Here is a 21,714-nt window from a genome sequence, read left to right on the forward strand (position 1 = left end):
ACTGCTCATTTATGCCATAAATAGAAGGAAATTCTATTCAGAAAACATTTGTTGAATGTCTCTTTGTGACAGCAAAGATAATTCTTTAACATTATGTCAGACGCTGTGCTAAGGTGCTTATTTTAGTCTAAATCTCTCAGATTCTGTTAATGTAATCATTTCAAACAGGCTTTCATAAGGCAGTGGCAATGCTGGTTCATAGGCCCATCATACCCTGACCCCAAAAGTCTCTTTTATCCCATCTCCCACCCCTCTCTCCTTCACTCTGGCCACACTGCTCTTCCTAAAACACCCCAAACTTGCTCTGGCCTCAGGGCCTTTGCATGTGCTGTGCGTCATCTTCCCCCAGACACTTTATGAAGTGTTCTTCATCTCTTTCAGGGCCCTGTTCAGAAATCACTGTATCAGAGAGAATTTACTTGACATGCCATAAAATGGCCCCACTCCCCACCCCAACAGTCACAATCTCCCTTAGGCCCTCCATTATTTTTATCTACAACACTTATCACAAACTGCCATGGTCTATATTCATCTATTGTGTTTCTCCTTCTAAAATATAATCTCTGTGAGGGCAGCAACTTTGTTCTGTTTACTGCTAAACTTCACACCTAACTGACAGCAGTGTATGAGAGGTAGTCCGCACTCTGTAAATATTTCTTGAATAGATGAACAAATGATGTTTTCAGTGTTAAAGGAAAAATGGAGTTTCTGATCAAAAAAGATAATGTTTGGGTTAAACCAAGATAGAAAGATTCTTACTACAGGTCTTCCAGAGGTCTTAAAGTGCTAATGAGCCTGATGAATCTGGGGTGGCATCTTTCAGGCAAATGTTCCAGAGAATTTAAAAATCTGGTCCAAAATGTATGGAATTATGAGAACTGGCAACAGTGCCCTCACACAATACATATCCTTTCCTACTATCAGATAGAATAGTGGATTAGGCCAAACAAACATCATGAGATGGACCCAGCAATGACTTCCTCATGACTTTGTATTTAACGCTAAGGATTTTTGTTAATTTATAATCAATCTGTAAACTCCATAATGCATTTGAGGGATTGCAGAAAGCTTCAAAATCTTAGTGAACTTTTAAAAGGCACTTTGTTGGTATTTAGCACATACTGAGTTGATCTCAGTGCCTAAAGAGTCAATGCCACCTCTCAAATTTGTCAAAGGTGTTTCCAGGCACAATAACCTGTCATGAAAGTGACAAGAGATACGAGGCTCAGTGCCTCTGAGATGATGAGAAAATCAAGTATAGCACTGGCACTAAAACAAGATCCTAATTTAGGAGTCAAAAATGTCTTGATAATTGAAAAGAGAACAGAATTCTCAGAAATGTCACAATGCTTCTAGAATGTGCTACATTTTGATTTGGGTGGTTGTTACATATTTGATTGTATTTGTCAAAATCCATCCAGATATATACTTTGATTTATATATTTTAATACATATCAATTATTCCCCAAAGAAATACTCTTAGCATTATAGGAAAAAATGTTTCAGATCTCTAGAAACCTCGCTAAGAGCTTTTCCTATAATACTCGATTATCTCAGATTAGCTCTGAAAAAAGACAAAACCAAAACATTTTCCAAATACTATAAAAGTCTCAAAATACTTGCAATTCTGTTAAGGGTTTGGCATATATAGGGAAAATGACAAGGACTAGCTTAATTGCTCAGAAAACTGAATTAGCAGATATTTAAAGCCTGTAGTTAATAGAGTTAAAACATTAAAAGAAGCAACTGTTACACTACCTTCAGTAAATAACTAAGACTATAAAGTAATAAGCACTTTATAGAGAAATTGATCCTAGTCAAGTATTTTTTAAAGACCTAAACTCATTAACCAGATCAGCCCATTTGAAAATTGGCCAGCAAGATAGATCCAAGTGTGAGCTGAAGCTTGATTTGGGTCTTTAAAAGAATTTAAAAAAAAAAAACCAAAAACCTATCTTTTAATCAACCACAATTACAGCAGTTAAATTGCTTGCTCCTTTTTAAAATCAAAATATTTCATTTTTAAGATGGCAGCTTAAAATTAATTTAAATTTGAGTTTTTAAAATTAATTTATTTTTAATTCAAGAAAAGATAATTTTACATACAATATTGCGTTATTGTGGTTTTTTCCCCAACTTTCAAAAGCAATACTTGTTCGCTGCAATTATTTCAAAAATTTAGGGAAAAATGTTTTTAATCCAGGAAAAAATTTCTCACAATTCCATCACCACATGGCAAATTCTACAAACACCCAGCTGCATCTCCCTCTGGTCTTTCCAGGTATTCCCTTTAGGAAACTAAGAATACATTTTGATATAAAATTATATCATTAAACTCTTTTATATGTCATTAAAAGCTCTTTGTATAGTACATATACCATGATTTGCTTAATTATTCTCCTGATACTGAAATATCTTTCTGCCATAAATATGTGTCTGCATTTAGATTATTTCCACAGTAAATGTTCTTGGAAGTGGAATTACCAGGTTACAAACACTCTGAAAGCTCTTGGTACATACTGCCAAATTGATTTCCAGAAAGTTTATACTTATTTACACTTCCATTAGCATTATATAAGAGTGCTTTATTGTTTTAATCATTGCTGATTTGGTGGGAAAGAAATGAGGTTTTTCTCTTTGTTTCATTTTTTAAAAGTCATAATTTGTATTTTCTCTGTCAATAATCTGTTAATACCTTTGCCAATGTATCTTTTGGGGTTTTAGTGCCTTTTAATTTTTATTGATGAGCTTTTTTATTAAGAATCATAACCAGTGATGTATTCATAAATGTTTAACAATCAGCAATCAGTTTTTTCCTGGGGGATAAAAACCTAGTCTATAGTATTTGCCCATTTCTCTGGTGTAAATACTCTCACTATGATTGATATCAAAAACGAACGGAATTTACTGGATACAAACATAGGAAGAGATATATATGCACAATCAGCTCTCACGAACAGGTACACATTGACTCAAGCATACCACTGAAAACCTTGGCAGTAACATTTGTTACAAATGTTTTTCCCACTTTGTTGTTTGGATCTTAATTATATTTACAATGTTTTTTACAAGTTTTGTGCAAAGTTAAAGGTTCCAATGTTTTCCTTTGTGATTTCTCTCATTACTTTTAGAAACAGAAATTTCTTTCAGCAATTTCAGGGATGAAATAACCTCCTCTACTATCTGTTAGTTTTATGGCTTAATTTTTTATTTCTATTTTAAATCTACTTTTTCTAAAAATCTATATTGATGTATGACATGATGTAAGGATCTAAACGGACTGTCTTCTGAATAACTAACCAGAAATCCCAACACCATTTGTGAAATTCCTCCCTCACTGAATTTGAGTCTCATATATAGTATATTTCTTTCTTACATTTACCAAGATCTTCTTAAAATTACATTGATCTATTTAGCTATACACAGCTATTTAGCTACACTCATTTGCTTATTCTTGTTTTATAATATGCATTAGTATTTAATAGGGCAAGTTCCCTTTTATCACTATTCTTTACCAACATGAAGCAAAACAACATCTACTGCCCTGGTCTGAATGTCTGTGTCCCCACCAAAATTCATATGTGAAATCCTAATGCCCAATGTGATGGCATTAGGAGGTGGGGCTTTGGAGAGGTACTTGGGTCATGAGAGTGGAGTCTTCATGAATGGGATTAATGCCCTCATAAAGAGATCTCACAGAGCTTCCTGGCCCTGCCTACATGGCAAGAAGTCTGCAACCCAGAGGAGGGCTCTTCCTGGAATCCAACCAGGCTGGCACCCTGATCATGGACTTCCAGCCTCCAGAACTGTGAGAAATAAATCTCTGTTGTTTATAAGCTGCCCTGTTTGTGGTATTTGGTTACAGTGGCCCAAATGGAGTAAAACACCTACATGCATGCAAAAACGAACAAGCAAACCAAAATAGAACAAAACAAAACCTCTAGCTAGTGTTTTTGACACTTTTGTTATCTTCAATTAAAGTTATATTTGCTCTTGAGTTGTCTCAATCTGCAGTTTACACGTGGGCAAGATTCTGAACATAGTCTCTGAAATTTCTATAATTCATTTGCTATAAAAATCCATCTGTTTCTCCAAAAATTCATAATCATAAATTTAACATGATTCAGGCTTTGGTCAAATATAACAACCAAACCTAATGTTTCCCCAAATCACAAATTTGTTTCTGTTTTCCAAAGTCCTATATTCTCAACACTTTTCTCAGTAAACATAAATTATTTTTTATATGACTTAACTTTATACTGGAATTTGTTTGCATATCAAGCAAGATATAATTTTTTCCTTACACATGCAAAATTTTTTCATTTTTATAGATGGTAAGTGCCAAAGTTGGGGACCACCAACCTGGTGGTATAGGACTGTCAGCTTCATTTCACAACACCAAGATATAATGAAGACATGACTAAGGATACTCAGGGCAAAATCTGAATAGCCATCAATCTCTCTTGTGCTCTAAAAACTCTAGAATAAGCCTTTCCCACTCATTTCATGTGTGTCAAAGAGTTTGATTCAGATTTGCTTGTGTTATATTAGCTTCACTGTGGTTCTGATTCAAACTGTATATGTCCTTGCCTGATGCCACATGAAGGTTCCATTTTCCTAAACTTAGCACCAGTTCTGAAATGGGTTTTTAATGAAAAGCTTTTACATCAATGATGGCCATAGCCATAACAGCAGAGTAAATATGTTTTGTTTGGCTCATATATTGTTTATAAAAGAATTTGAATAAGATGTCAATATTTTAAAATTGAGAAATTTAACATTAAATCTGGATTTCTGGCTTCTATTGAAACACTGTTGAACCATCATTCCCACCTGGGAACAACCAGCCGGAATCCCGCCATCACTGCCCACCTCAGATAAAGCAGGGCTGGTTCTCTCCAACACAGGACCCTCTCACTCAAATACATCGTCAGCCTAACTAGGAAATGCACTCAATTCGTAACTTCTGCTATAAATGATATTTTCTTATCACATATGATGGGAGCTTAATGGGAATTTTAACTCAAAACTTGCAGATGTTAGAAGACCAAATAAGAGTTCGAGACCAGGTGGCCACAGGAACTAATTTTGCAGTACAGGACCTAAACACCAAACATCTTCAAGGAGTTGGAGATCTTCGAGGAAGAGTCGCCAGGTGAGAAGTGTATTAACTAATGTTCAGCAATCAGTTGTTGGCCCCTGAATTCTCATTCCCAAAATAGTCACATAATGTGGAAAACAAGATACTGTCTTTAAGCTAAATGATGAGATGGTATCTGAGAAAGTGTATCCTGGAATTTGAAAGCCTCATGCTACCTGTGAGATCCAAGTGTTCTATAGACCTTCCAGAACTTCCAGTGTGGTTCCATCTGCAAGTGACAAGAGTCTTGTCTTTATAGCCCTCAACTGTCCAAATGCCAACATGCCCATATAACCACATACAAAATCCCCAGATGTGTCAAATTCTAACGATTGAAACATTTACGATATACAAGATTCCATATAAATGCCTAACAAAAGGGATTTAATTGCCAAATGAATAAAATTTTGAGAAACATCTTTTGTATAAGATTTCTATATCAAAAGAACGGTATACAGTTCAACAAAAACCTGTAGGTATTGACAATGGCAGGACCACTCTTACAGACATCTCAGAGATGACTTGTAAATGACTGACCATGGATGCCTTTCCATCTCAACATCTTCTGCCAGCATCCCTTTCTTCTCTCCTAAAACACCCCCACTTTCATCTAGTTAATCTGCTCTGAAGTGTTCATGACCAAATAATTATTGGGCGATTAACACCTAAGAGAAACCTCTCCTGGGAAATCCATCTATTCAATTCAACAAAAAATGCATCAAGTACTTACCATATGCCAGGCAGTGCACTAGGATTCAGGGATCCAGCAACATGGTCTCCTTCCAATAGCTACTCACAGCGTACCTAGGAGAATATAAGCAACGAGGTGAGCGCTTAATGAGAGCCTGGGGTGCTCTGGAAAATATCAAAATCGGGGCATAAGAATGACTTCCTGGCAGGGAAATATACACAAAATGTTATAACTCACAGAGAAAAAAATGTGACAATGAGTGTGTATATGTCCATGAATAACTGAAAAATTGTGCTGAACACTGGAATTTGACACAACATTGTAAAATGATTATAAATCAATAAAAAATGTTAAAAAATAAAAAAAAAAAAAGAATGACTTCCTGGAAGAGGTGACACTTCAGATGAGTTTTCAAAGATTTGTAGCAATTGGCTAGACAACAAAGGGTAGGAAAGACACTTCACATGGGAGGAATGATATGTGCAAAAGAACTGAGGGTTAAATTACTGTGACATGTTCAGGACCTCCCTGTGAGAGAAGTATGTTTATGGCATTTTGGGTTTGCATTTAGGAGAGATGAGAGATTGGAAGATGAAGCTAGAAAAATGGGCCAGAGTTGGATGATGAGGGATCTTTGGCCAAAGTAAAAAGTTTGAACGTTTTGTAGAAGGTTATAAATAGCCAGGGAAGATTTTAAGTAAGGGGACAACATTTAGTGACACTCTAATAGTAGCTGAATTGGTGGGGTACAGAAAGAAGGCATGGAGATGAAAGGAAGCCTATTGCAGTCATCAAAGTGAGAAGTGTCAGGGGCCAAAACTAAAGCACTAGCCATGCAAGTCTAGAGCATGTAAGAGACATTAGGAAAACAGAATCTACAGGATGAGTATCTGTGTGTGTGCACACAGATATATATACACACACATACATGCTCATATATATAATTATTTATAATAAGTATAAACATATTTTATACTTCTAAAGTACATAAAATTATATACATTATATAAAATTTGATACCTAGAAAAGAATTTTTACAATATTTGGTTAAGTTATGAAGCAAGATAATAAAACACCAGCAAACCCACCACCCTACTCAGCTGTGCCATGATTTTAGAAAGACAGACACCAAAAATCTCTTTTGAATGAAACTTGGAATTTGCTTTAATTTGGTAGTGTGCTTATGACACTTCAACCATTTATTTTTCTGCAAACCACTTATGAATCTATTATTTTATGCTTGTAAATTCTGTCTTACAAAGGAGACAAAATCACAAACAGATTTAAATGAAGCCAAGAGATGAATGGAATCATATCTAGGAAAAGATGTGCAACTCTTTCTTCCCTGATCCTATTTGTTTCTACTCTTTTTTGTCTCCTTTTTAAAATTTTTGAATATATTTAAGGTATGCAATCTGATGATTTGATATACATATACATACTAAAATGCTTACTATAGTCAAGCTAATTAACACATCTCCTCACATAGTTACCTTTTTGTGTGTGATGAGAGCACCTGAAATCTGCTCTCCTGGCATATTTTCATTTTTCAGTGCAGCACCACTCAGTGCAGTCATCACGCTGTGCATCAGGTCTCTAGACTTACACAGCCCACATAACTGCCACTCTGTACACTTTGACCAGTATCTCTCCATCTCCCCCACCTCCTCACTCTTGATAACCATTGTTCTACTCTCTCCTTTTATGTATTCAACTTTTAGATTCCACATATAAATGAGCTCATGTGGGTTTTTTTTTTCCTGTGTCTAGCTTATTTCACTTACCATAATGTCCTCTAGGTTTATACATGTTGTCATAAATGGCAACGTCTCCTTTTTGAGGCTGAACATTTCCAAGGGACAGAGTGTGTGTGTGCATGTGTGTGTATCACAATTTCTTTACCCTTTTATCCATCAAAGACACTTAGGTTATTTCCATATCTTGGTTATTGTGAATATTGCTGCAATGAACATGGGAGTACATATTTCTTCCAGGTATTCATTTCATTTCCTTCGGATACATATCCAGAAGAGAGATTTCTGGATGGTATGACAGTTCTATTTTTAATTCTTTAAAGAAGCTTCATACTATTTTCTATAATGGCTGTACCAATTTACATTCCTGTTAACAATGTAGAAGGGTTCCCTTTTCTCCACATCCTCACCAATACTTGTTACCTTTTTTGTTGTTGTTGATAATACTCATCTTAACAGGTATGAGGTGATATCTCATGGTTTTGATTTCCATTTCCCTGATGGTTAGTAACTTAGAGCACCTTTTCATGCACCTGTTGGCTGTTTATATGTCATCTTTGAACAAATGTTTATTTAGGTTTTTTGCCCATTTGTTAATCACATGACCATTCAAAACCCCCTCTTTTCTGTGGTGAGTGACTCACACATGACCCATCAGCTCTCAGAGCTAAATGATTTGGGAGACAGTCTCTCAAGGGGCAGCTAGATGTGTGGTCCACACCCTTTGCTCCTCAGGGAGAATCTGGGATTTGGGGGTTCCCTCCCAATCATAAGGTGAGGTACCAGGGATGGGGTTTATGGCATGTGTGTTTCTCAGATTTTTCTACCCATTTTGATGTGAGTGTTTTCTTTGTTGCCCAATGTGTAGGAGTCTCTAAACTAGTTTCTGGATTTTTCCCAGAGGAACTTGATCCACACTTTGCTGTTTGTTTGGTGTCTGAGGGAGGAGGGAAAATCAAGAGCCCCCATCCCCCCACCTTGCTTTCTGATCACGTACTTACTTCCCCTTTAGTATGAAGCAGTGACTTTAGGACAAGGCCTTATTTTTCCCTGAAATGTCCCTTTTATGAAAATGTCTTAAATCCATGTGGTGAGACAATTTGGCTACAAGTCATGAGACTTACAGTCACCCTTTTCCCTTTCTGTTTTCTGTATTTTTGCAGGCAAGTGACCAATGGACTAGCTGAGGCAGATTAAATACTGCCTTCCCACATATGTTGACCTTAATTCCAATTAACATTTTGGCATAAGTGAAACTAAGTTGATTATTTTAACAAAATTCCTGGCAAACCTTTTACTGCTTCATGAATCAAACTCAGTATTTGATAACAATGGGCTTTGAATTTTACACCTTAATTCCCACCCCAGTATAATGGCAGTTTAGAAGCAAGTACTTCCAATGAGATGAGGTTCTGAGTTGTCTGGCCTGCATTTGACATTGTCTCTATTCAATAGATTAGTCTCATGTGCAAAAAAGAAAAAGGCAAGTACGTCAAGGGCAGCCACACAGATGTCTACAACTTAGTCTGTAGCAACAGCCAGCAGAGGCCAACCCTCTACCCACGTTTGGCTATTTGGGCCCCCAAGGCATATCTGCATATGAAAAAAACAGAAACAATAAAATCACTTCAAAGGAGACAAAGAGAAACTTCCTTTTGAAATACAGAGTGCAGCTTTGAAAAACCACTAATTCTTGATGTCAGCGTGTGGGGTTAGGCTGGTTGGGTGCAGGGGGTGGGAGGTGGGAGGATTGGAAATGAATGGATGGTGACTCAAGGTGAGGAAGTAAATACTAGCTGCTGATCCTGGGTGGGTGCTTCCTCTGTGCCAGGTACTGGCTGAACGCTGAGCATTCACCGCCTTTTATCCTTAAATAAACCTGGGCAGGACCACTCTTCACTCAAGCACACTGCACTCCAGGAGACACTGTTCACATTGTCCCCCGTGTGTCTGGCAGCCCCTGGGTTGTGTGGGGGACAAATTGTGCAGCTATATGTAGTGATCTCAGCATCATTACCCCCTTTTCTCAGATAAGGAAAACTGAAACTTACAGATGATAAGAAAATTGTCCCAGATCACAAACCTAGGAAGCAATAGAAGCCGGATTGAAAGCCTAGTCTACCTGACACCAGAGACCAAATCTCAACCACTAATCTACAATGCACAGACCAGCTGTCATCTGTCCCTGAGAAGGGGAACAGGTGGGGCTCAGTGAGAGAGGGCAGGGGGTGGGGGTAGCAGCAATTACTCTCGGGTAGTTTTTGGGTGTCTTAATGTGGACTTACATAAGAACACTCTAACAAACAATATTCTCCTGACAATAACAGTTTATACATACAAATCGTTTTGCCCATGACTTTGGTGCTCCTATTTTTTGTCAGATTAATTCTCTATTTTTTCTCCCAGCAGTCTCCCCATAACCCCCTACCAGTTCACCTGCTATCCCTTTAGAAGATTTCTCAGGCAAAATTACCATCCTCAACTCACCTTCGGCTCAATTTTGGCATCAAAAATCTTAAGAAAAAGAAATTCATTTCTGGATCCTAAAAAATGTTGACAGTCATAAAACAGCTTATAGCACTTATCATGACAACATGAAAATGTAGTTCCTAACACACAGTATTTGATGACAGTCAAAACAATTATTTTATAAAATAATGAACTTCAAAGTGACCTCTGATCAATCATATACAAAAGACACAATATTACAGTACTCTCCGTCCTATCTTTCAAGCATACATGAGTGTATTGAAACTGATAACACAGTATGCAACGTGCTCTCTCCCAAAGGAGTTCCTGAGTGGCGGTAGTGAGTGGGTTTCCCTGACATGCCGGAAAAGTGGTAAATCTTAACTCCAACCCCATTTCACTGGAGTTACTTCCCCCTAAAATACCAAATGCAACCTCATGGGCCAAACTTCATACATGTTACTGTGGATTATTTTCATCCTAAGAACACTCAACTGAGACCACTCAAAGAGCAAGTTTTGATTGGAGTTAAGAGAAAGGGCATTGTCTTTTCAGATGGGTGGGAAGACTTTGTTGGGCTGGGATACTTTTTCTAGCCAGAGGAGAACTGACAGTCTGGGAGGCAAGGAAAGAGGCTAAAGGGAGTTAAGTGGATTCAGAACACAATATAGAATTGGAAAAAGTTTCAGTTTTTAGGTGGCAAGGAGTACTCTCAAAATATCAAAATCTGCTGGAACTCCTATGACAGAGTTAATCTATCAGGCTGAAAATCTAAAATCTTACCCAGTTTCCTCCAATGTCTTCATCTGCTTCAACCCAGTGCTTTAATTTGGGCCACCGCATCATTTTCCAACCTGGTTTCTCTCCCACCAGGAAAAAAAGAGGAAAATGAAGGCGACTCCTGTATATGCTCCTTCCTCTACCAACTCATTTTTCAAAGAACTTTAGGGCTTTGCCATCAAATGAATACACCGATTCTACTGTAGTAGTAAAAATGTTATAAGCCTATCTAGTCTGACAACCAATTTTCATCTTGCCACTAGATGTGATTCCAGCATCATAAAGCTTTCTGGAGACATTCACTTCATCAGGCATGAGCATCAGCAACTCGAAAAAAGAATTCAAGAGCTCATGTCTGCCCTAGAAACTGTTTCTAAGAACTTGGATATGAAGGTAACTGAAAATATTTGGAACGCTTACATTATGCATTACTGCCGAGAAGTAAGATCACTATAACTTGCCAAAACACCTAGTCAAGTGGTAATTGTTCAGAAGAACTCTTTTCTTCCAAACGGTTTAAATACAGATCACACATATACACTATGAGTACTGCCAGGTCAATCAACAAATATTTAATAGCACCTTCTTTGTTCCAGCCCAGCCACCCAGAACAAGCATATGCTGCTCAGTTCTCCTAGTGCCATTATTCCCTTACTCTCTGGGTTCTCCTCAAAGGGTGTATAACTAGAGATTATAAACCAAGGAATTCCCCGTGGAAGCTATTACTGTTGAAGTTTCAGCATAAATGTGAGTTGCTCATGTTACATCCCTGCAATGGGTTACATCTGTTACAAAATAATAGACAAGTCCATTGTCCTGGGTTTTAAAGGCCATCTCCACACTGGCCCCTGCTTATCTCTGCAGCTCACCCTGTGCTCCCTGGCTCACCTTTTATACCCAGTGACACTGAACTACCCGCAGGTAGGTCCTCTCACTCCAAAATACTGCACGGCCTCCAGGTGGTTTGTGCTCTTTTCTGCCTGAAATGTGTCTCCCCCTTTTCAACTCCCCAGTTAATGGTTTAACTAAAGGAGCCAATGCAAACCTCTTCTGTGCCCCCTTTTTGTCATGTACCTTATGTGAGACAAGCACATCTCCTCTGAAGTCATTTGGGCAAAACAAAGTGGAAATCCTTCCGGAATCGGGGGAGATGAACACTTGGTGTTTGACTCTTTGTTCCTGGGAGACAGCTTATCAAGAGGAGAAGGCTCACAGGGGCACACAGTTCACTGCAGTCCCATCAGGCTCCCCTAGTTGCCCCCTACAAACCCACCTAATTAGTCCTAATAGTTTTTCGCTTGATTCTCTCAGTTTTTCAAGGTACTCAAAACATATTAACAATAAATCGTAACAACTATAGCTCTGGTTTTCTGATGTAAAATTTCATTATTTTTTCTTAAAGGCCTTGACCGGAACTTCCAGAATACTGTTACATAAGAGTGTTCATAGAAGGCAGCTTTTCCAATTTCTGATTACACTAGAAATGACTTTGTTGTTTGCTGTTGGCCATTAGTTGATGTATTTTTAATTATATTGAGGAAGTATCCATCAATTCCTACTTTACTTAGTTTTTATTAGAACTGAACATACAATTTTATAAAATGCCTTTTAGATATTAACAAATGTCTAAGTCACCATATTAGTTGCTTTTTGGTTTGGTTTTTTGTTTGTTAGCTTGTTTAATTCTTTGGCCTTCTAATGTACTGTATCAATGCATTTCCCAATACTGACACATTCTGGCATTTCTTAACGAAAGCACTACAGTCTTTGTGTAATACTTTAGCACTTTATTTTGCATCTAAGTTCAAAGGTGATATTAGACTATAGTTTCTCTCTTCTTAGTTTTTTTTAAGGTAATACATACATATGGTTCAAAATCAAAACTCTACAAGAAAATACACCCTGGGAATTTTCACTCCCACTTCTGTCATCAATTATCACATCCTTTCATTACAAGTAACCATTTTTATTAGTTTGTTGTGACTCCTTTCAGTATGCCTTTACAAAGACACAAGCAAATACAAATACATGGTCTCATTTCCTCCTTTTTTGCACAAAAGATAACATACTATATGTGTATTACTAGGCATCTGGTTTTGGTTTTTTTTTTTTAACAAAACAAATATATCCAAGAGATTCATTATATCAGTACCTGGAGAGCTCCCTCATTCTTTTTCACGACTGTATACTCTTCCTCTGTGTATAATAGCTCATTTAACCAATCTCTCATAGATGGACATTTGGGTTCTTTTCAACATTTTGCTCTTTTGAACAATATTGCAATGTATAACTTTGTACTTGTCTCATTTTGTGTGTCTGTAGGTATGTCTGTAGGATACCCAGAAGTGGGATTGCTGGGTCGAAGGCTCCCGTGTTTGTTACTTGGAAAGATCTTGCTCTCTATAGGGCTTTTACCGAATTGCACACCCACCAGCAATATGTAAACTGTCCTATATCCCCACTGACTCACCAGTGAGCGTTGTTTGACCTTTAAATTTTGCCTTAAAAAAAAAAAAAGATAGCATCTCTGTGTTTCAATAAGCCTTTTTTGTTATGAGGTTGAACATCTTTTCATATACTTTAGAGCTATTTTTATTTCCTTTTTAGTGAGCTGTCAGTTCATGTCTTTTTTCCATTGCTCTACTGGGTTATTTTTCTCTTTCTTTTCAATTTCTAGGAGCTCCTTGTTAGGGAGATGAGCCCTTTCTCTATGATATGAGCTGCAGACGCGTTTTCCCGGTTTGTCATTTGCCTTTTGACTTTTGATGTGCATATGTTCTCTATTTGTAGCTGAATTTATCAGTCTTTTGTGGCTTCTGGAATTTTAAGTGACAGATAGAGCTTCCCCACACAAAGGCTTGAAAGAATTGCCCACATATTCTTCTAGCACTTTCATGGCTTTATTGTTTGTATTTAAATTCTTGATCCATTTGGAGTTTTTCTTAGAAAAGAATGTTTCTTACTCATTATTTTACTTATTGGGGACTTGTAGTATTTTTAATATTTTGTAGGGCTAATCCCTTCCACTGTTTTTTTCCCTTTTCCTGGTGGTAACTGTTTGTTTTTGCATATGATTTTATCCCCATTTTTCTTTGCAGGGGGAGATAATATGTTTTTGCATATGATTTTAAAATCAGCCTTATAGTTCCAACAAATAAATAGACAAGTCTTTCTCCTTTAATGTTTATTGACATCATGTCAAATTTATAAATTAACTTTAGAACTGACATATTCATAATGCTGAGTGTTTTATACAAGTGTTTTGCTTCTATATCCTTCAGGAGTGGTTTCAAATGTACCTCACTTAGGTTTGGCATCATCTTAAATGTATTTTGAGATTTCTCCATCTTCTTTTAGTTTATTGTAATGGGGATTTCATTATCTCTTCTACGTAGTTGTTATGTGTATATTGTAAAAGCTGTTATTACCTTTACACTCCACTAACAGTGAGTTCTCTTCTTGACAATAGTAATTTTTCAGTTGGTTTTTCCAGGCACACAATCATATGACTTTCAAATAATAATAATTTAAGCTCATCTTTTTCCATTTTCATATATGGAATTTCATACACAGAAATTCTCCTTTTTGAATAACAACTCCAGTACAATAACAAACAGTAATGCAGGAATAGTCTTGTTCTTGACTTTAATAGAAATGTCCCCAGTATTTCTAACCTGTTTGATATTATTCCTATTTTATGGATGTTTTTAAAATCAAGTATGATTATAAAGATAAGTAAGTCTTGCGGATATAATTACACCATAGTGACTACAGTTAACAATACTGTATTGTGCATTTAAAAGTTGTTAAAGAGAGTAGATATTCAAAGTTCTCATTCCAAGAAAAAAAAATTGTCACTATGTGAGGCAGTGAATGTTAAGTGACTGTATAATCATTTTACAGTATATACATGTATCAACTCATTATGTTGTACAACTAAAGCTAATACGATTTTAGGTGTCAATTATATCTTAATTTTTTAAAAAGAATAATTAGGAATTATGTTAAATTCCTTTTTGGCATTTGTGCAGATAATGTCAGTTTTATTCTAAACTACACTAGCATAACTATTTGTGTTAATACATTTCCTATTATTAAACAATCCTTACTTCTTTAAAAAACTCAGCTGTACTTGATTATGATGCTTTTTTCAACTGTGCTGCTGGATACTATTTACTGATATTTTACTTAAGAATTTAACAGCAAGTCTATAAATGAGTCTCCAAGAGCATTTTTTGTACAATCTTTTTCAGATTTTGGAATCAATGTTGCACTGACTTTATAAAAATAATTTGAAAATTTCTCTTCTTTTTCTATGGTCTGAAATAGTTTGAAGAACATTATAGTTATCTATTCATTAAAGATTTGTTAGCTTCTGAAAGTGTCTGGGCCTAATGATTTTGTGGGGAAAGGAATCCTTTGGTACATTTGCTTGATTTTTTTCCTGTGGAAATTGGTCTGTTTAAACGTTCTCTCTTCAAGGCTGAGCTTTAGTAAATTACTTTTCCTTGGAAAAAAATATCTATTTCATCCAGATTTTAAAATTTATTTGCATAAAGTTTTGCAAAATGCTTTTAGGATTGTTTTAATTCCTTCTACTGGTATTTCTCCCCTGGCCATTTATCATTTTGTTTATTTGTGCTTTTCTTTTTTTCTTTTTGCCTTAGTAATTACACTGATTATTCTCCAATGAACCAGACTTTTTATGTTTTTAATTCTACTTCCATTTTGTTTTCCAATTCATCAGTTTAAGCTTTTATTTTTATTATTTTTTCCTTCCCTGCAGTTTTCTATTTTCTAACTTTTTGAACCATAAATATTTGTATCTTCCTTTTTTACTGATATAAGCACTTAAGACTATGAACATTCCCCAAGTATTCATTTATTTCTTTAATTCTACATCCCCTACGGTTGGACATATAATGTTCTCATTATCATTTCCTAGAAATTCTGCAATTGCCTATTTTTCTTTTGATTGAATAGTTAAGAGTTAGTTGTTAGGGTTCTTTTGTTTTTGATTTTTTTCCTGAGTTAAAGATTTTTTGTTTTGTTATTCTGGTATTCATTTTTAGTTTTCTCACACTGTAATTAAAATCTGTTCTATATACCAGTCTTAGTTTCTAAAATATTTTGAGGGGTTCACTTGGTGGTTGGATACTAAAATTTTGTGTGTGTTCAAAAGAATATATATTTCATATTTTTAGGGACAAAGGTCAGTCAATATCCACAAAAAACAGCATACTGGCTAGGTCTTCTGAATCCTTATTTTTGGTCTCGTTCTACTTTGGATTAAGAAAAGTGAATAAAAGTCTCATAATTATTGGGCTTCCATTTTATCTACAATTTCAGCTTTGTGAATGTTCTTGCTATGTTATTTGGATCATAGGTATTTATAACTGTTCTTTATTTTCTTACTCCTAATTTTAATATTTATGTGCCCTCTCTTCATATTTAGAATAAGACAAACTACCTTTTCAAAAAAAAAAAAAAAAACAGCCCTTGGACTTAAGTATCAATCCCATAAATTTTGTTTCTTAAACATTTTTTTAAATGTTTGTGTATCAGTTTTCTGTTGCTGCCATAACAAGTTACCACACACTGAGTGGTTTATAACAACACAAATGTATTACCTTACAGTTTCTGTAGGTAAAAGTCTGGGTAGGCTAGACCGGATCCTCTGCTTAGGGTAATCACAAGGCAGAAATCAAGGTATCAGCATGGCTGTGTTCCTTTGGGGAGGCTCAGGGGATGAATGCTCCTTCTGGCTCATTCAAAGTTTTGGCTCAATTCAGTTTCTTGCAGTTTCAGGACTGAGGTCCTTGCTGGCTTTCAGTTGGGAACCTAGACTTCCCCCAGCTGCCTGCTATCTGTCTCGTTTTTTCCATGGAGCTTCTCTCCAGCAAGAGCAGGTCAAGTTCATCTCATGCTTCAAATCTTTTGACTACTTCTGCTGTTGCCTCTCTTTGACTCCAGCTGGAGAAAGTTCTCTGCTTTTAGGGGCTCATATTAGATTCGGCCCCCTTGGACAAGACAGGATAATCTTCCTATTTCAAGGTTTGTAAAGCTTGAATTACAGCTTATTTCAAGGTCTGTAAACCTTAATTACAGATGCAAATTCCTTTGGCCCTCCAGTATAACACATTCACAGATTCCAGGGATGAGGACATGGACACCTCTGTGGAGCCATCCTGCCTACCACAATTTGTCACTTTCTTCATCCTGCTTTCCTTTGGTTAGGTTTGTCTTTCTCTTTTTAACTTTGTGACATGAATGGCAAGTTTATACCTAACTTCATTCTGTCTTGTATAATGATGGAAAAATTTAATGCCACAAATTTACCTCTGATTATAGATGTGGCTATGTCCTTTTGATATGTGATATTCTCATTATCTTTTCCTAAGTTAATTGTAATTGCAGCACTGATGCACTCTTTGACATTTGTGTTAGTCCACTGAAAAGCAAATGCCATAAAGGAAGTAGATGTGCAAGAGATTTATTGAGGGGAAAAAACTGTGAAGGAAAATGGGGAGGGAACTGAAGGAGATGAAGAGAGCTATCCGCCTGCAGTGCTACTGACTCCTGTGAAAAAGACAGCAGAGGAAGGTCCTAGGCTGCAATGCCATTCTAACGAAGTTTCATCTAGTTCCTTGAACCAGAGTCACTCATCAAAGGACTACAGCTCAGACACTGACTGGGAGCAGCCAGTGGGAAGCATGGCCTCAACACAGGGTGATGGGTTTTGGGCACAGCAGTCAAGGCCTTTGGCTGTAAGATGCTACTTATATGTGACCTGAGAGGCACATTTTCATGTGAAACACTGAAATTAAAAACAGAATTTAAAAAGTTTTCTTTTACTCAAATGGTTAGATTTTTGTTTCTTTACCCTTTTATTCATTTCTAGTTTTAGTGCAGTGTAGTTAGTTGCTTTTCCTGCTTTTTTGGAATAATTTGAGTTTCTTTGTAGTCATGTTTGCTTAGTTTTTACAAATGCTCAGTAGGCACTGGGAAAGGATGAATATTTGCTGTTTGTAAGTTAGACTGTTTGGTATGTAAATCTATTAAATAAACTGTATTTTTCATATCTTCCTATATATTTATTTATATTTTACTTACTTGACCAGTAAGAGTCAAGAGACGTCATTTAAAATCTCTAATATATTGTCTCTGTTAGTTTATCCTTATAATTCTACAACTGTTGCTTTTTAGTTCAATATATAAGGTAAATAGAAGCGTTGGTGGTCTAGTGGTTAGATAGCTGCCTTCCAATATTTAAGGTAAATAAGGATTCAAAACTGTTTTTCACTGTGGATTTTAAATGACCATCTTTGCCCCCGTTAACAGAGCTTGCCTTGCGGAATGTTTTGTCTAATGACATTGCTCTGCCTGCTTTCTTTGCCTTTGCTTTTCCAGGCTTGTATTTCACTATCTTTCATTGCTAACAATTCTGCTTTTGAGTGTACCTCCTATAAATACACTGTTTTGAGTGTATCTCCTACAAATAAGCATTCATGTGGTATCGGTTGCCCAACCAACATCTATCTGTTCAAACCCTTCCATTATTCACCTCTTTCTTTTCCAAGAGAACTCAAATTTCATTAAGTACTACTGAGTTCCACATGAACGTCTCTTTCAGGAGTTGAATTGTTTGACTGAAGGCAACCGTGTAGTTTCATTTGCATGGACATGATTACAGGCTGCTGCTATTCTGCGTCTGTTTCCCCATCCAGTCCTGTCACCTAAAGAACTTCCTCAATGTGGAAGGCACTTTTATCCTAACTCCCAAACCTGGAACTTATGTTTTCCTGCTTTTATACACCCTAGGTCATTTCACTTGGCCTTTCCCTATACTCCTGTCAGAATCCTACCTGGAAATTTCTGAGGCCTGACCTTAGGCCACTCATGTGTTTTCTTCACAGAGCCCAATTGCACATTTAAGCATTTATTCAGTAAGTATTTGGTGAGCACTGACCATTGGTCATCTAATGTGCACCTAGATGATAGAGGACAGAGTGGCTTACATTGTAACCTGGGAGACAGAAAGTAAAGAAATAATCAAATTAACAAATTGATAAACCAATGTTAATAGTCCATTTTGTCATCTCATCACATAGTCTGTTATCAAAAAGACTGTTACAGACAGCGGAACAGAACACTCCCCCTTTGTCCTTCCCCTGAAGATAGTGCTATAATTGTTGAATCATTCCTTTGAAAAAAATCATTTTCAAATGCAAATTTGCTTTAGGCTCATATCTTTATCCCTGGCTCCTTTAGGAATAAAGTATAATTAAGGTGTAAGTGCTAGTGGTTTTGTTCACACACACAAAAGTTCCCTTTTGTACTTTCTTTAGGTAACACAGCTCTTAGGAAAAATAGAGGCTTCCAGTTCTGAGCAAACTTCAAATTTAAAGATGGTCCAGGGGGATTATCGCCATGAAGTGAACCTTTTGGAGTTCAAGTAAGTGAATGGAAGATTTTTAATTCTGTTTAATGCATTAGGGTTTTGCCTAATGAAAGCATTGGCATTAAATATAAACCTATCCCAGGAATTTGAACCTGGCCAAGAAATAAAGCAACAAACGAAGGCAGAGAATATTCTACACTAAAGTAATACACAATATTAGTAATAAAAAAGAAATATGTATTTATTTGTCATTCTGTTTGCATAATATCTTAACTGAAACGATACTTATCCTAACCTTTCCTATAGAGTATGATTTTAATTTATCATCAATCATTTATTAAAATGCTTCACTGTAAAGAACTCTTGAGGGGGGAGGATATAGCTCAAGTAGTAGAGCGCACGCTTAGCATGCACAGGGTCCTGGGTTCAAAATCCAGTACCTCCTCCAAAAATAAATAAACCTAATTTACCTCCCCATCTGCCAAAATAAAATAATCAAAAGAACTTTGAACATACAACATACACAGATTCCACAAGATTATCAAATAATTTTTAAACAACTTTGATGTACAAGCTTTTCTCCTGAGATTTCTTCTAAGATCCTCTACTTGCACAGTTACTAGCTTTCCCTATTTTAAAGACTGGTCTCTATCCCCTTACACTGAGTTTTCCTCTGTGCAATGGAGAAAGCAATAAAGGAGACAAGACTCCACATTCAAACTACTGGCCTCTGTATCCTCAAATCCCCCTTTCTTATTTAAATGACCACCATTTCAGGCACAGGGAAATCCTAGTCCCTTGGATGATACATTACTGCCCCTTCTATTCTGTTTTTTCCCTCTGTCCCACATCACCTGAGCTTAGTGCCTTGGTCAAATCCAGTATTCTGGATATACTCTGCTTTCTCCATTTTCCCCAATCTCTATCGTATTTCATTAAATCTATGCCATTGGCTATAAGATGTACCATTATATTCTTGTACCTCTAAGACATGAAGCTAACAATTAAACCATAGCACACCATCATTTTAAGAAGCCTCCCAATTTCAGAGATATTAAATTAAGAAATATTTATGTCCTAGAAATTGATGAAAAACAGTAGTAATCACTAAGTCAGAGACGTAGATATCTTGGATAAACAGAAAACACCTACTTTCTTCATTCTCCAAAAAAGCGTGTCTAGGTTCTTAAATTCAGCACAGAGAGGGTATTCAGTAAGTATCTGTGTCATGCTTAATCTAATCCCTTTATCTTAGAATTAAATTAAGATAGAGAAAAATGTCCAAGGGAGAAGTAGAAAAATAAAATGTTTCTAGAAGTACAATTTAAGAATTTATTTTACTGGGGGAGAAAATGGACTTATAGTCTGGAATGGAAGACTGGCTTAAAGAGATGAAGAATATTAACAAATAGAAAAGAGGGAAAGAGGAAATGTCTGATGTCTAGGGCTGACTCCTTCACTGCTGATGCTGTGTATTTCTTCCATCTTCAGTCCTGTGGAAAGCTGACTTATAGACGAATCATCTAAATAGTTAAATCTGAACCTGGACACTTTTGTAGTAGTATAAACTGGAATCTTTTTCTCCCTTGAAACAATGAAGTCTTAAAATGTCATTAGTTTTGCAGAAGGTAATAGTGAATTTATAAACCAGGTTTTTCCCCAGACAAATACTTATAAGCTCTAATAATTCAATTGCATCCATGACTCTTTTTAAAAATTTTTCTCCATTGATGTTTTTAATTAAAAAGTAATATGCATTCATTGTAACAAATAAAAATGACCAAGATGAAAAAAGAGGTCACTATCCCTGCTTCCTAATGTAACCAATGTTAACACTAGAAATGTAGCTTTCCACGTTTTCCCCCTTGTTAACATAAATATGTAACAGAAAAAGGACTTATAAATATATTTATATAAATACATAAAACTTATATTTTATATATATAAACCATTCATTATATATAAGCAGAGAGCATGGGTTTTTTAAAATAAATCCTATACACATTACTCAATAATTTGTCTTTGCCCAGAACATCTTGGATATCTCCCTCTGGATCAGTGACTGTTATTCTAGCAATATTTTTCACAGCTGCATGATATTTTGACTTACAGATATGCCATAATTAATTCAACCATTTATCTTACTGATGAAGAGATTCTTTCCAGTTTCTAGCTACCACAAACAAAAATTACTGTGCATATATCCTTAAGTATTCTTACTTACAGGTGCTATTATTTCTACAGGCAAGATTCCTAGGTGAAAGAGTTTATGTATTTATTAGTTTTTATAAATTTCTTTCTAAAAATGTTGTAGCAATTTACACTCACACCAGCAGTGCATAAGACCTTTCTGTATGTTCTTATCCACGCTGGATATTCTTTTTACTATTTGCCAATTAAAGGATGAAAAATAGCATCTCAATTGTTTTTACTTGCATTACTTTCACCATGTGGATTTCCTTTTCTGTGAACTGCCCAT

General features: G+C 36.1%; 1 protein-coding gene across 1 annotated transcript in view; it reads left to right on the forward strand.

Annotated features, from left to right (window-relative positions):
• FAM81B (family with sequence similarity 81 member B) overlaps positions 1–21,714 on the forward strand; it is a 47,010-nt gene that overhangs the window by 16,297 nt on the left and 8,999 nt on the right. The window contains 3 exon segments of the mRNA XM_032476296.1: positions 5,037–5,155; positions 11,098–11,227; positions 19,183–19,289. Coding sequence (XP_032332187.1) covers positions 5,037–5,155; positions 11,098–11,227; positions 19,183–19,289 — 356 coding nt within the window.

The sequence above is a fragment of the Camelus ferus genome, chromosome 3 (assembly GCF_009834535.1).
Source record: "Camelus ferus isolate YT-003-E chromosome 3, BCGSAC_Cfer_1.0, whole genome shotgun sequence".
In the NCBI taxonomy this organism is placed as follows: Eukaryota; Metazoa; Chordata; class Mammalia; order Artiodactyla; family Camelidae; genus Camelus; species Camelus ferus.